At 38.6% G+C, this 12,890-nt stretch overlaps 1 protein-coding gene across 2 annotated transcripts in view; it reads right to left on the bottom strand.

Moving 5' to 3' along the window:
- Nucleotides 1-247: 247 nt before the first annotated feature.
- Nucleotides 248-12,890, bottom strand: part of NALCN (sodium leak channel, non-selective) — a gene marked incomplete at its 3' end in the record, with an annotated part of 199,096 nt that continues 186,453 nt past the window's right edge. For both annotated transcript variants that reach the window (XM_079539962.1, XM_079539961.1), the window contains 11 exons: nucleotides 12,607-12,726; nucleotides 10,889-10,957; nucleotides 9,021-9,169; nucleotides 8,586-8,679; nucleotides 7,875-8,007; nucleotides 7,206-7,321; nucleotides 5,268-5,425; nucleotides 4,536-4,686; nucleotides 2,273-2,422; nucleotides 1,491-1,608; nucleotides 248-441 (listed from right to left, as the gene is read on the bottom strand). In XM_079539962.1, coding sequence (XP_079396088.1) covers nucleotides 248-441; nucleotides 1,491-1,608; nucleotides 2,273-2,422; nucleotides 4,536-4,686; nucleotides 5,268-5,425; nucleotides 7,206-7,321; nucleotides 7,875-8,007; nucleotides 8,586-8,679; nucleotides 9,021-9,169; nucleotides 10,889-10,957; nucleotides 12,607-12,726 — 1,452 coding nt within the window. The remainder of the gene's footprint in view (nucleotides 442-1,490; nucleotides 1,609-2,272; nucleotides 2,423-4,535; nucleotides 4,687-5,267; nucleotides 5,426-7,205; nucleotides 7,322-7,874; nucleotides 8,008-8,585; nucleotides 8,680-9,020; nucleotides 9,170-10,888; nucleotides 10,958-12,606; nucleotides 12,727-12,890) is intronic.

Below are 12,890 nucleotides of genomic sequence, written 5' to 3' on the forward strand. Positions count from 1 at the left end.
TCTCTCTGGCTTTATTGGTACTGCTATTGTATATAGGTTTCCTAAAATACAGTTAATACCTATAGAGATGAATTTAATTTGTATAAGAATGTGCTATGTTTCATACAGCAGTAGGATAAGCATTTGAAAAATGTTATGATAATGATTTTAAATAAATCATACATCACTTACAGCGTGTTTGATTCTAAACATAGAAAATTAGATTGTACTTGAAGTGGGTGTTGTTCCAATATGACTTAAGTCTCTTTCAGATGTCAAGAAGGTCCTCCCCACTTTCATCACTCTCCACAGTTAATTGTCTTGTCCACCATTTCTTGACTTCAGATCCACAGGAAGCAGCATCAGACATGGGATTCATTTTGCATCCAATAGATTTCACTGTTAAACATCCACCAGAGCGCAGGTTGACTGAAGACCCAGGATGGCTTCTTGGTTTGGGGGCTATGAAATTAAATAGAAAGCTCTATATTAGTTTTGATTCTTGAACATTTTTGCTTGGAATTCAGGTATACAGAACTAACTGGAGTAGGGTAGCTTTAAAATACTCCAGCTGCTCACCCTGCTCCCAATCCTCTGCTGGCGGAGCAGCTTAGCTGAGCAAGGCTTGACTTCCTTCTGTTGGGGTAACTGGCATGATAAGTCATTTCTTACCTGCTTAACTGTGAACTAAACGGTTTAAGTAGTACTTACATGAGCTGACATGCTAACAAAATTGTGAAAGGGGTAAGAGCCAGAAAAACGGAGGGAAAAGAGTATTTCTACCCCTAGAAAGTGATATTTGACAATGGCATAGGGGTAGAAGCCAGTGCAAAGTACCAACATGGTTTATGGAACACAAAAATACATGTGTAAGTGTAAGAGAAACACAGTTGAGCTCAATGATGACATTCATGATATTTGTTGGATACTTACCACATACTGGTCTGTACTGTGCATGGACATACCTCTACTTTTCTGAGGCTGTCACCACGGAACATTCAAGATTCCTGTGGCCACGATAAGAACTAAGGAAGTGAACACCCTAAACTCCTCATTTACACTTGGAAAACATACCCAGTTGGCTGCAGCTTGATGATCCTTTCTTAACGTGTTTCCTCTTTAACTCTTTGTGTTCCAAACATATGGCAAACATATGAAACATGACAGACCTCAGTTCAAAGACTCTAACATAGTGTATGAAAAATAAAAAAAACCAAACAACCAAAAACCAAGAAATCCTGCAAATGACCATATTTGGAAACATCTTCCAAGCTTTTTGAATTGGAAGGAAGGAGAGAGAGCTGTATTTCAGCACACTTGAGGGTCAAAAAACTCTGATGTGGATGCAATCTGCAGACAGGAGGTAGGACAGTGAATTATGAAGCTTCTAGTTTTGCTCAATTGTGTGTTTGCATCTCTAACACTCTCTAACATACTTTGTCACAGTCTTGTTATTCTACAGCAATGTTTTAGAGTTTAGGGAACTCTACTGATACACATTTTTCACTCACATGATGGCAAACACCGCGGTCGAATTTTCCACTGAGGTTTCCCAGCATCTGCAGAGTCTTGTCGATAGCCCCCTCTGTCAGAAAGCGTTGGGCTAAGGAGTTGTTGCTGGCTACTTGTCTGAATGGAGGAAAAAAAAAGAATCTCTTAATGATCCCCACTGCAAGGGGGTAATTCCAATAAGGGTTATCTAGCCTTTCTATTCCATTTCCAAGCTTTGCATACAAATACTAGCAAAAGGTAAGGCAGCAAGGTTTTCATTTTCTGCTGCCCCAACAGTCTACAACTAAAAGGACAAAGAAAAAAGAAAAGACCACTTGGACTCAATTCCATTATGCAGTCACACTAAAACATATAATGTAGCTTTCAGACTTCCACAATAGAAACCCTTTGTAGTACTTTCTTCATTTCTTACCTTGGAAAGCTCAGGCTCCTACTCATAGGACCCACTATGCCAAATGCTCATTCCCAGTGTAAACAATTACAGAATGCATAACAGGAAAAATTCAAGTTCCTGAACCTATAGAAAATTCACACTAAAGCTGAAAGTTGGTGCTGTAAGTTAGCCCTTTACAGTGCTAGCAAGACAGCTAAGCCAGGGAATTCCTGCCTTAGGCTATCTTGTCTTTACACCTGAAAGCAAAGACCAGAGCAAAGTAAAATATTGCCTTCAATTTTTCCACTGAAAATAATGTTTAAAAAAGAACAAATAAGAAACATGGTGGTTTTTTGTCTTTGTTTTTTAATTTGCTCTGAGAAGCTGATGGTCTCCTGGTTAACATACCTCCGGCTGTGCACTGTTGTCTTGATTAATAGCATTCATATCTTCACTTGGCTGCGTTGTCTCAATGCTGGGAGGATTCAGAAATCGGCTCAACTCCTGCTGTTGACTCTCTCGTAGACTATGAATAATGCTGCACGATTGCTGTTGTTTCTATCAAGGTACAATATGTGACAAAAATAATGTTCTCATTGGCGTATGTCAGTGTTCTTATTTTTTTCCACTCAAACTTTTAAATATTTAACCAAATATTGAGTGCCAGATGTGGATTCCAGGTGCATCAATAAAGCTTCATGTATCAGATGGCCATCATTTAAATAAAGTGACTTCCAGCATATGTCTGGCCTTTATGCAATACTTGAAGGATAAAATTTACAAAACACATTAAGTGGAAAATGAGTTGCTCATAATAACCTAGAGTTTGAAAATATCTGAAGTTTTGAATTTAATTGTTAACATTTCTCCCAATGAAGAAACAAGGTAGAGATTCACTAAGATTTACATGAAGGCAATGAAAAAATTCAGATTGCTTTCATGGACTTTGGAACAGGCTTCCAATAAGAATGAATAAAACAGCAGTGGAAACCTTGGGACTGAGTATAGACTTACAATACACATAGAAAAACAAAACCACTGCCATTATGATCATACAATCTAATTTGCTTTTAAATTAAACTAAACAGCCTTTAGGAAGGGTTTTGCTTTCCTGGGTAGTTTTCACAGACTTCCTCTTTAGAGACTAACAAGAGAATTAGAAAATATATCTTAAATTCCATAATTATATTCACTTTATAAAAGGTTCATATAATGTGAAATGATCTGAACCATATTACGAGAGTGGAATGAACAGCATATTTAACACAGTGTAATTCAATATCATAATGAAATGAACAACTGAGTTGAACAAACCCAGAATTGAGAGCTGAGATTAAATTTACTGTCATTACTGTTATAGAGATGGAACCAAAATGTAACTATCAATCTGGATATGCCTTGAACACTCATGTTTCACCTTGAACTCATATTACACTCATATCATCCAGTTAAGATTTTATAAATTTGCAAACAGAAAAGGCCAGATCTCATAATCATAGGTCTCTAGAGAGAACCTAGATGCACAAGCTTACAAGAAGTAAACTTTATACAAATAATAGAAAAAAAATATGCATCAAAACATGGACTCAGTTTGCCTCACAGCAAATGAAAAATCACAGATCAAAACAGCTACATTTAGACCTTTTATATAAAGATGATATTTTCTAACGAATAAAAGAGGAGAATAACTGCAAAGGGCAATTCAACATTCCTGGAAGTATTTAACATACATTTCATCCAAGGCAAAACTTGATCAGCAAATATTGAAGCTATGCAGAACAAAGGCAAAAATATTTCTGACAATCAGGAGTGCTGCATAAACAGAATACAGAAGCATGAGCTTGGTCTATACAAGAGAATTAAACAGACAGAGATTTCCTGCAGAGCTGAAGCCAAGAGACAGGCCAAGACTTGTGTGCTGTGGCCAGACTCTCCTTCTCCTACAAAAGACAGCTTTAAAGTTACTGCAGTTTCTGCTCTGCTTGCCCTGAATTGTGCTTGGAGGGTAGTCTTGTAACAGTGGTCTGGGAGAGCAGGAGGATACAAGTGCCAAAACTGTGCCAAGGAACATACAACCAGTATGGGTGGTCCGTTGCCAGTCCTGACACAATGATCTGGCCCTACTCAATCTACCAGCACAGACACAGCTACCATGTGCCATGGTCTGTAGACAAGATTTGCATATACAGATTGCTCATTTGTATACAGTTACTGTCGTGGCTCATTCAAATTATGTATCTCGAGACAGATTCCATTTGAAGAGTCATCTACTGGTATCTTATTCATGGTATCTCGTGCCAGCAGAGGCAAGGAAATAATAAAACTATATTTAGATGAAGGATTAAGCCGAGGAGGTTTCATCAAATTACATTGTTTTTTTTCCTCATTCCTTTGACTTCGGACTTTGCACATACATCTTTCTGCTCTATTGAAGAGATAGATAAATTTTTGGCAGGAAGACAGCTTTTGACTTCAAAAGATGGTTATTTTTGTAATTCTGTGAATTGAGCTGTAGGCATAATTTTTTGCTGAGTTAGCAACAGCTACATTCTTTTTCACATAAATATCATCATGGCTCCAGAGTAAATTAAGCATTGTGACAGCAAATTCTAGCTTTGCTGAAATGTACAATTTACTGCAATCATTTAGATTCTGTTTTAGCTTGACTTACTGCTCTGATTCTCTTTAAGCACTTCTTCAGCCACATGCGTATGGTCTGTTTGGCTACCTCCTCTTCTATTGTATATTCTAGTTGTTCCCTGGCGAGCAGCTCTTCCAGTTGAAGACTTTTTCTAATATCAACAGACCTGTAAGAAAGCATGCTGGAAGAAAAAAGATATTGTGCTTTTAAAATGTTGATGCAAATCCAATGCAGTTTAGAAAACCAAAACTCATAATTAAGACTTAATAGCAAAAATACGTAATTTAGGCATGTGCCTTCAGATCTGAAGCTTAAAAACATTGAAATAATTCTGGAGGAGAATTGTTCTCAAAACAAATGGATGAGCTACATCCAATGCAGATTATTTTCTGAACTGTAAGCAACTAACGCATTTGTAGTTTTGGTGGGCTATTTTTTTTTTTTTTTTTTTTTTTTTTATAAGCTTAGATAATTCTATGAGTCTGTAACATTCTCATTTCTACTTTCGTATACACTGTCTAGTTCCTACAAGTGCGAGGACGTTTTTGCCTTGCTTGGGTTTCAAGGACAACATAGGATTTCTTGTTAGGACAACTGTCTCAAACAGAAATGTTAAAATTATTTAGAGCTGATTCCCTCAGAGGTAGTACCTCTGTGGCTACCAATCCTGCCTTTTCCCAAACCTATTTAGTATCTTTTAGCCTAGAGGGAAATACACGACATCATGTGCATTCTACAAATTAAGAGAAAATTTCACACTACCTCAGCACATCATGGAAAGTGACATCACCGCCATTATGGAGCCGTTCCATTTCGTAGCACATGTGCTTGAACAACAGCTTGTCCTTGTCAAGATCTACCTCCAGCCTGCCACGCAGAAGCCTCAGCAGAAATTTCACTCGGAAGGTAGGAATTACTCCCTGGGTAAAATTGCATAATAGCTGGTAAATTGTTATTGTGATATAACAATCAACTGAGATGTTCAATTTGATCAGTGAGAGAAACACCATTTCTCCAAAGATTCCATGTCAAATCCTGGACTGTTAAAGTCAATCTGAATATATTACCAGATAATACATGCATTCAGTTACTTGTAGCTTGTGGAATTCTTTGCTGTTATTTTACTGATATACAGTGAAAATCTGTGCTGTTCATTTTGTCAGAATTTTTCAAAATTCCTTGGGCTACTTAGTTTCCCTATTTGCATTAATCTGAAATGAGATTTATATGTCCAAAATGCTGCCTTTGAAGAACTGAAACTGAACTAGAATTTCCACTTTCACAGCCAGAACTTCATTTAGCCGTAAAACTGTTTCTTTCTATGTGCATCTTTGGACAGGATGTCCTCTGTATCCCTGTGTCCCAGCCCCTGCTCCAGCAGCACCACCCAGAGCAGGGTGCCCAGGCCCATGGTCAGGCAGCTTCTGGAGAGATGCAGGGAGGAGACCCCACAGCCTCTGAGCAGCCTGTGCCAGTGCTCCGGCATCCGCATAGCACAGCACTGCTCCTGGTGTTCAGAGGGAGCCTCCTGGGATACAGTTTGCATCCTCAGCTTCATGTCCTGGCACTGGGCACCACTGAGAAGAACCTGTCTCTGTTCTCTGTGCAACCTCCCTTCAGGTAATTATAGGCACTGATGAGACGATCCCTGAGCCTCCTCTTCTCCTGTATGAACAGTTCCAGACCTCTCAGCTTCTCCTCACAGCAGAGATGCTCCAGGTCCTCAGTCATCTCTGTTGTAATTTGCTGCACTGTCTCAAGCAGATCCATATCTCTCATACTGCTGAGCACGACACTGAATGCAGTACTCCAGGTGTGGCCTCACCAATGGCCTCAGCAGTTGATCTGCTGATAACACTCCTCATGCAGCCTAGAATACCACCAGCCTTCTTTGCTGCTAGGGCACATTGCTGGTTCATGCTTAACTTGATATCTGCCAGCAGTCCCTAGTTCTTTTCTGCAGAGGTGCTTTTCAGATGGGTACTCCCCAGCTGTTTTTTTTTTTTCTCCCCAGTTGCACAACTATATATTTCCCCTTGTTGCATTTAATAAGATCTCTGTCAGCCCATTTCTCCAGGTCTCTTTGGGTGGCAGCATGACTCTCTGGCATATCAGACACTCCCTGAGTTTTGTGTCACCAGCAAACTTGCTAAGCATGCACTCTGCCCATCATTCAGATTGTTGCTGGTCTCCAACTAGGGTTTGTGCCCCTGATCACCATCTTCTGGGCTTAGCTGTTCAGCAGCATTTCAATCCATCCTGCTGTCTGCCCATCCAGCCCATAATTTGTTTCCTCGTGAGGAACTTATTTGAGACAGCATCAAAATCTCAACAAAGCACTTCTGAAGATCAGACAAAAAAAATGGATGTGAGCCTGCGAATTGGAGATAATGGAACGACACTTGTGAAGCTGGGACTCAAAATGCTACTGCATTGATCCTCTGAATATTTACATTTATTTCTAAGTCTACTATCATCAGCACTTTACTGCTGTAAAGAACACAGGTTAGTATTTGATACATCATCAACAATGCTAGATCACATTCACTGAGCTTTCAGAATCTGGGCAGTAATTGCTCAGTGAGTTTCTTCAGCACACTTTGTTTCCCCCATAAAATTTTTCAGTGGAAAAAAAACAAAACCAAAACAACACTCAAACATTTATTATTGGATTTCTTTGCTCACTTTAAAGTTTCTTACCTCTCTCTTGTCATCAACCATGTTCCAAATAATTTGAAAATGCCTAAGATCATTATAACTTAAAAGTTGGTCTTCTTCAGTTGAGTAAAACAATGAGAAATTCTCCACGATAATAGCTAAAAAAACCCACAAATGTAAAATACACCATAAATAAAGCATATAGTAACATTCTAACTGATGAACTGTAAGCAACAATGAATTTCAACAAACTGCGAATTGTTGTGCAAGCTTTATCCCAATGATTAGATGAGCATTTTCAACGGGCAATATGTTATCATGGTACATACATACTCATTGTGCTTACTTTTTAAAAAGCTGTGCTTAAATGCCTAATTGAACATTTTATAAAATTGATTAGAAGAATTCCTACAATACTGGAAAGATATAAAACGGAGTATAAAGAAGTTCAGAAAATAATATATGTATGTATAATATAATATAAATATATAATTATACTCGACAAATATAACATATCCCTTTGTTGAAAAAATTTGTGTTCCCAAACTACTGAAGTTTTAACATACACAATGACAGAGAATTATCACTAACATGCTATGAATTTAATTATGAAGGTATAAGGTAAATTCATATCTGAACAGCACAACAGGAACAAGTCCAATATATTACATGTAAGACTGACACTTGTTTTTATTGCATATTTTCACTTACCAACAAGCAAATTTAGCATGATATATGCAATGATGACATAAAATGAACAGAAATACATAAGAGCACCAGCATAATTTCCACAGTCTGTTTTCCAGTAGGTGCTGTTATCTGGCGTACAAAATGGAGGCTGAACCTTGAAAACCCAAGAAGAAAAAGTCAGTCAATAACACTAGCACATACAAGGCACACTGTGTGTTTGTACCGCTGAAAAGAAACAAATTGGTGCTCTGAAATATGGCTTTCAGAAAGCTTTTCTGTACATTAATTTTAAGAAGGAAGCAAAAAATGTGATTTTCATTGCAATGGAACCCACAGGCAGATATTTACCTAAGCAAAATAAAAGAATTCAAGGACAAATTCTGAGGTCGTTATGACCAGCATTTACCTTTCAGTTCGTTTGAGCAGTCCTTTTGCCACAATCAAAGCAGAGATAACAGTGGAAAAGTGATTTACTGCACTTTACATTCAGAAAGCATATTTTGATTTTAAAATCACGTGAACAGCCTACTCCCATGAAATTTTACAATGTTAGTCTGTGATTTGATCTGCAATTTTTGTGTCATGTGCTGAACTTAGTGAACATTGCATCTCTTGAAGAGATAAAGGCAGTCGCACTGCTCCTTGTACCTCTCTAAGGTACTAGAAACACACTGTGATGCAAGGATGTTACCTATTCCTTGCCTAGTTTATCTCTGTTAGTATTGTATTTACCATGCAGTCATGCATAATTTTGTTCCAGTCTTCTCCGGTAACTATTCTGAAGAGTACAGTAATAGCCTTACCAGCTGATGAGAAATTTGCATGTCTGTTTTAAACAAAAAGAGAGAGAGATCATTTGATGTCGCAGGAGTAACTTATGGCAAGAAAAAAAAGGCAAACCATTTTCATTTTCTACTGTTCTATTATTTGGAACTGAAAACAGTTACAGTACTATCTGCACGAGCTCATTGAATTATTTATCCCATGACTTAAGACACAACAACTGAAATGTAGCTCAGACACAGGTCTGAATATCTTGCCTTATTTTATTAAAGAGAAAAAGAAGACTCAAAGCCAGATCCTATTTCCTGTCTCTGCTCTCTCCTTGAAGTCTGATGGCAGTACTGATTGGGAAATTCCCAGGAACAACCCCATGAGGTACTGTACCTATTAATGTTCTCTCCATATTTCACCGTACCAAATAAAACTACTCCAGCAAAAGCGTAACAAAGAAGCAGTAAGAACATTCCCACTATGATGAAGAAACTCTTGTACATGCTGACAACCACAGTCAGGAGCAGCATTTTTAGTGTAACCTGGAAGGACAGAGAAAAAGCAATTCACAATGTCACTCAGGAAACCAGAGAGATGAGTGAAAAGTGAGTCACTGCAGTTGCCATTTTGACACATAAGCTAATGGAAGAAGCCAGTGAAACAGTACATTATAAATCTGATTGAAAGTCAACATTTTGTGTCCTCCTCTGAAATTCAGTGTACTTTCTACATGTTGAAAATATCAAGCCATCCTCAAACAGTATCTGTAAGTAACTCTGTGTAGGATAAGATGACAACAATACAGAATAAGCTTTACTATGGATTGATGTTCACTGCAAGTACGAAAGTTAGCACTGTATGAATGGTGCTGTAGTAAACTACTTAGAGCTTACCCAAAAAATTGTGCTGATGTACAGAGAAGGGGATCTCCTTAAGATCAGTATGATTGATTAAACAGATTGATTAAACTAGCTAATTTTTCATGCAAGTTGGCCAAAGAGCTTAAGAAGATACTGTAATTCTGAAAATTACATAGGCAATAGGTATATATTACTTTTCCATGCAGCCGTATCGAACATTTTATTCTTTGTAACGGTATCACCTTAGATTGCCGTAAAATCCTTAAACACTTTGGATGCTACAGAAAATTCTCTTTAATGGAACTGAGGTATCAATTTTCTTTAGAATCATGCCAAACTGGTAACTCATGCTGACTTTCAAGCGTTGCATTGCACCAAATAAGTTGGTGAGACTGATGCAGCTCCTTACATAAAAGCACAAATGGCTGGGTTAAAACCTTGAAAAAGCTTCAGAATCAATCAGTAAGCTTTGAAGGCAATCACTTGGTCTGTCTGCATTAGGAGAAGCAAGGATTTTCATTTGATTTCCAAAGATCTACAGGCTCTGTGTAGTTTGATGGCAGAACTTTTTTTTATCTTTACTGATCAAGCCCTCTGTCTTGCTGTACTTAAACCTGGCAATCCACTATAGCGATCTTCACTTTTCATCACATTTACCTTAATATGTCAGACTTCACAGAAAATGTTTTGATAATCCAAGTTCCACAGCTAGACAATGCAGAATGTCACCACTTGCTAAAAAAAACTTGCTTGTTTCCTGCCTATTCTAAGTCTGCTAGTCTACTCTCAATGACATCACAGCAAATCTCAGCATGAAATAAATAAAAACTTTAGAAATGACTTGCTTTGTAGCCATCCTGGTGCTTCCAGAAGAATAACTCGGTCCAATATTTTTAAAATTGAAGAGAAATCCTGTACTGTTATAAAGGATACAGTGCTAAAGGCACAGGTCATCGACCTGCATTCTGGAAGACAAAACTTCTATTATACAGCAATATCATAACAAGGCTACTAGATCTTCCACCACTTCACTAGTTTTGCAGAAAATAAATATATAGCATGCACATCACACCACAATGAAATGGAAAAGAGTGAAAGTAGGACAGTATATGCTCAGAGTTTTAGAGAACATTTTATAAAATTCTGCTCAGCATTGCAGAGGCACATTTATTTTACAAAAAGGGCAGCTTTTCCAGTAATTGCAATGTTTTGTTATTATCTAATGTACATAAAAACCCTGACATTTTAAAGACAGCATGTAAAATTAGAGACTTCTGCTTGAGGTCTCTTTTTGGCATATAAGTTGGAGCCTTATAGAACGTGCATTAGAGATGAATAGCAACTACTCTTTTAGTCTATATATGAACATTGCAATGGTTGTAGTTCTGAACTTATACTTACATGCTTTCCACAAATAGAGAAAAATCTGAAGACAATTACACATGCCCCCATCATATATGTGTATGCATTCTGGAACAGAAACATGAATACGTAACTATCCCATGCTGATCTCCTGGAAAATAAGGCAGTCACCATACACAAACTAGTAGCAACTATTTAAATAAGAACAGTGGGGTAGTACGAAAATAACTGAAGATGTTCTACCACTTTGAAAACACTGACCCAGAGTCCACACATGTATAACTAAAAAGACATCCGGTCCTTTATTAGATTGGCTATAATTATACCCAGTTGCCCTGGACTACTTGTCTAGGCAGCTGCTTGCCTAAAGAAACTCCTCAGGCCTTTATAACATCTCAGCAGCAGGGAGTAAAGTGAGGATGCCAGAGCAAAAGCACAGCCACACAGAACAGGCTTTCCCCCAGTGAAGCTTGGGGCAAGAGAGAAACCCCAGTCATTACAGGGAGGTGATTTCAGCAGTTGGCAATTAGTGACAAGCATCAACAATCCCTTCTCCTCCCTTCATAAATAAGGGAGCCAACATTGCAGCAAACATTAAAAAAAAATTGGGGTTGGATGAAGGAAGGGTTGAATTCTTCCCCTCTCCTCCATGAAGGATTTCTTCTTTCTTAATCAATATCAGACTAGAATCACTGCTGGGTTTGGGACAGATAGCACTGTTCAATAGTTTTCACCCTATGCCTTCTTTCAGTCTTTTGCTCCTATATAGATACTGTGCTCTGTCTCTTACTTGCTCCTTATGAGACTCCTGCTGGCAAGAACTCTTAGTCTTTTCAGGTTACTTCCTTTTCTCGTTCACATTCCTTCTAAAGACTTCAATTTTCTACCATACTTACAGACCCTACCTCATACCACTCAGATGACTTTCTTACTTCAGTGTCCAAGAGAAGGATTTCTTATTCTTAGAAACAAGGTTCATTTGTGTCACAGAATTACATAATGGCCAGGGTTGGAAGGGACCTCAAGGATCATGAATCTTCAACCCCCTGCCACACACAGGGCCACCAACCTCCCCATTTAATATTAGACCAGGCTGCCCAGGGCCCCATCCAACCTGGCCTTGAACACCTCCAGGGATGGAGCATCCACAGCCTCTCTAAGCAGCCTGTTCCAGCATCTCACCACACTATGAGTAAAGAACTTCCCCCTGACATCCAACCGCAATCTTCCCTCCCTCAACATAAAACCATTTCCCCTTGTCCTGCTGTTATCAACCCTTTCAAAGAGTTGATTCCCCTCCTGTTTGTAGGCTCCCTTTCGGTACTGAAAGGCTACAATGAGGTCACCCCACAGCCTTCTTTTCTCCAGGCTGAACAAGCCCAGTTCCCTCAGCCTGTCTTCATAGGGGAGGTGCTCCAGTCCCCTGATCATCTTTGTGGCTCTCCTCTGGACCCTCTCCAACAGCTCTGTCTTTTTTGTAGTGGGGGCTCCAGACCTGGACACAGTACTTCACACGGGGCTTCGCAAGAGCACAGTAGAGGGGGACAATCACCTTCCTGTTGCTGCTGGGCACCCTTCTTCTAATGGAGCCCAGAATACCATTTGCAAGAGCAGCATACAGTTTCATTTGTATTTCAGCCTTACATTTATTAAACAAGCAAGAGTTTATCTGGATGTAGTGTAGTAGTGATTCTACTGCTGGTGCTTAACAGATGAAATTAAGTTTATGCACTGGAACTGCATTTTTTAAATCTCACCAGCAAGGCAAAGTGAAGTATCACCCATATAACTCCAAGAGATGTCACTAAGAGATCATATCGATTTCTTCTGCTTTGCCAGAAGCCAGAAGGTGACATGGCAATAATCTTCATTGTGACCTACAGATTAAAAACAAATTTTCCATTTCAGAATTATTATTTCTTACTATAGTGACCTCTTCTATCCTCTGAAATATCTGGTGGAGTACCAAAAGAGTGAAGCTGAACATCCCAGACAGAATGTTCAATGTATAAATTGCTAAGGTGAAATGGGTTTAAGACTT

Source organism: Tetrao urogallus (genome assembly GCF_951394365.1).
Source record: "Tetrao urogallus genome assembly, chromosome: 1".
NCBI classification, from domain to species: domain Eukaryota; kingdom Metazoa; phylum Chordata; class Aves; order Galliformes; family Phasianidae; genus Tetrao; species Tetrao urogallus.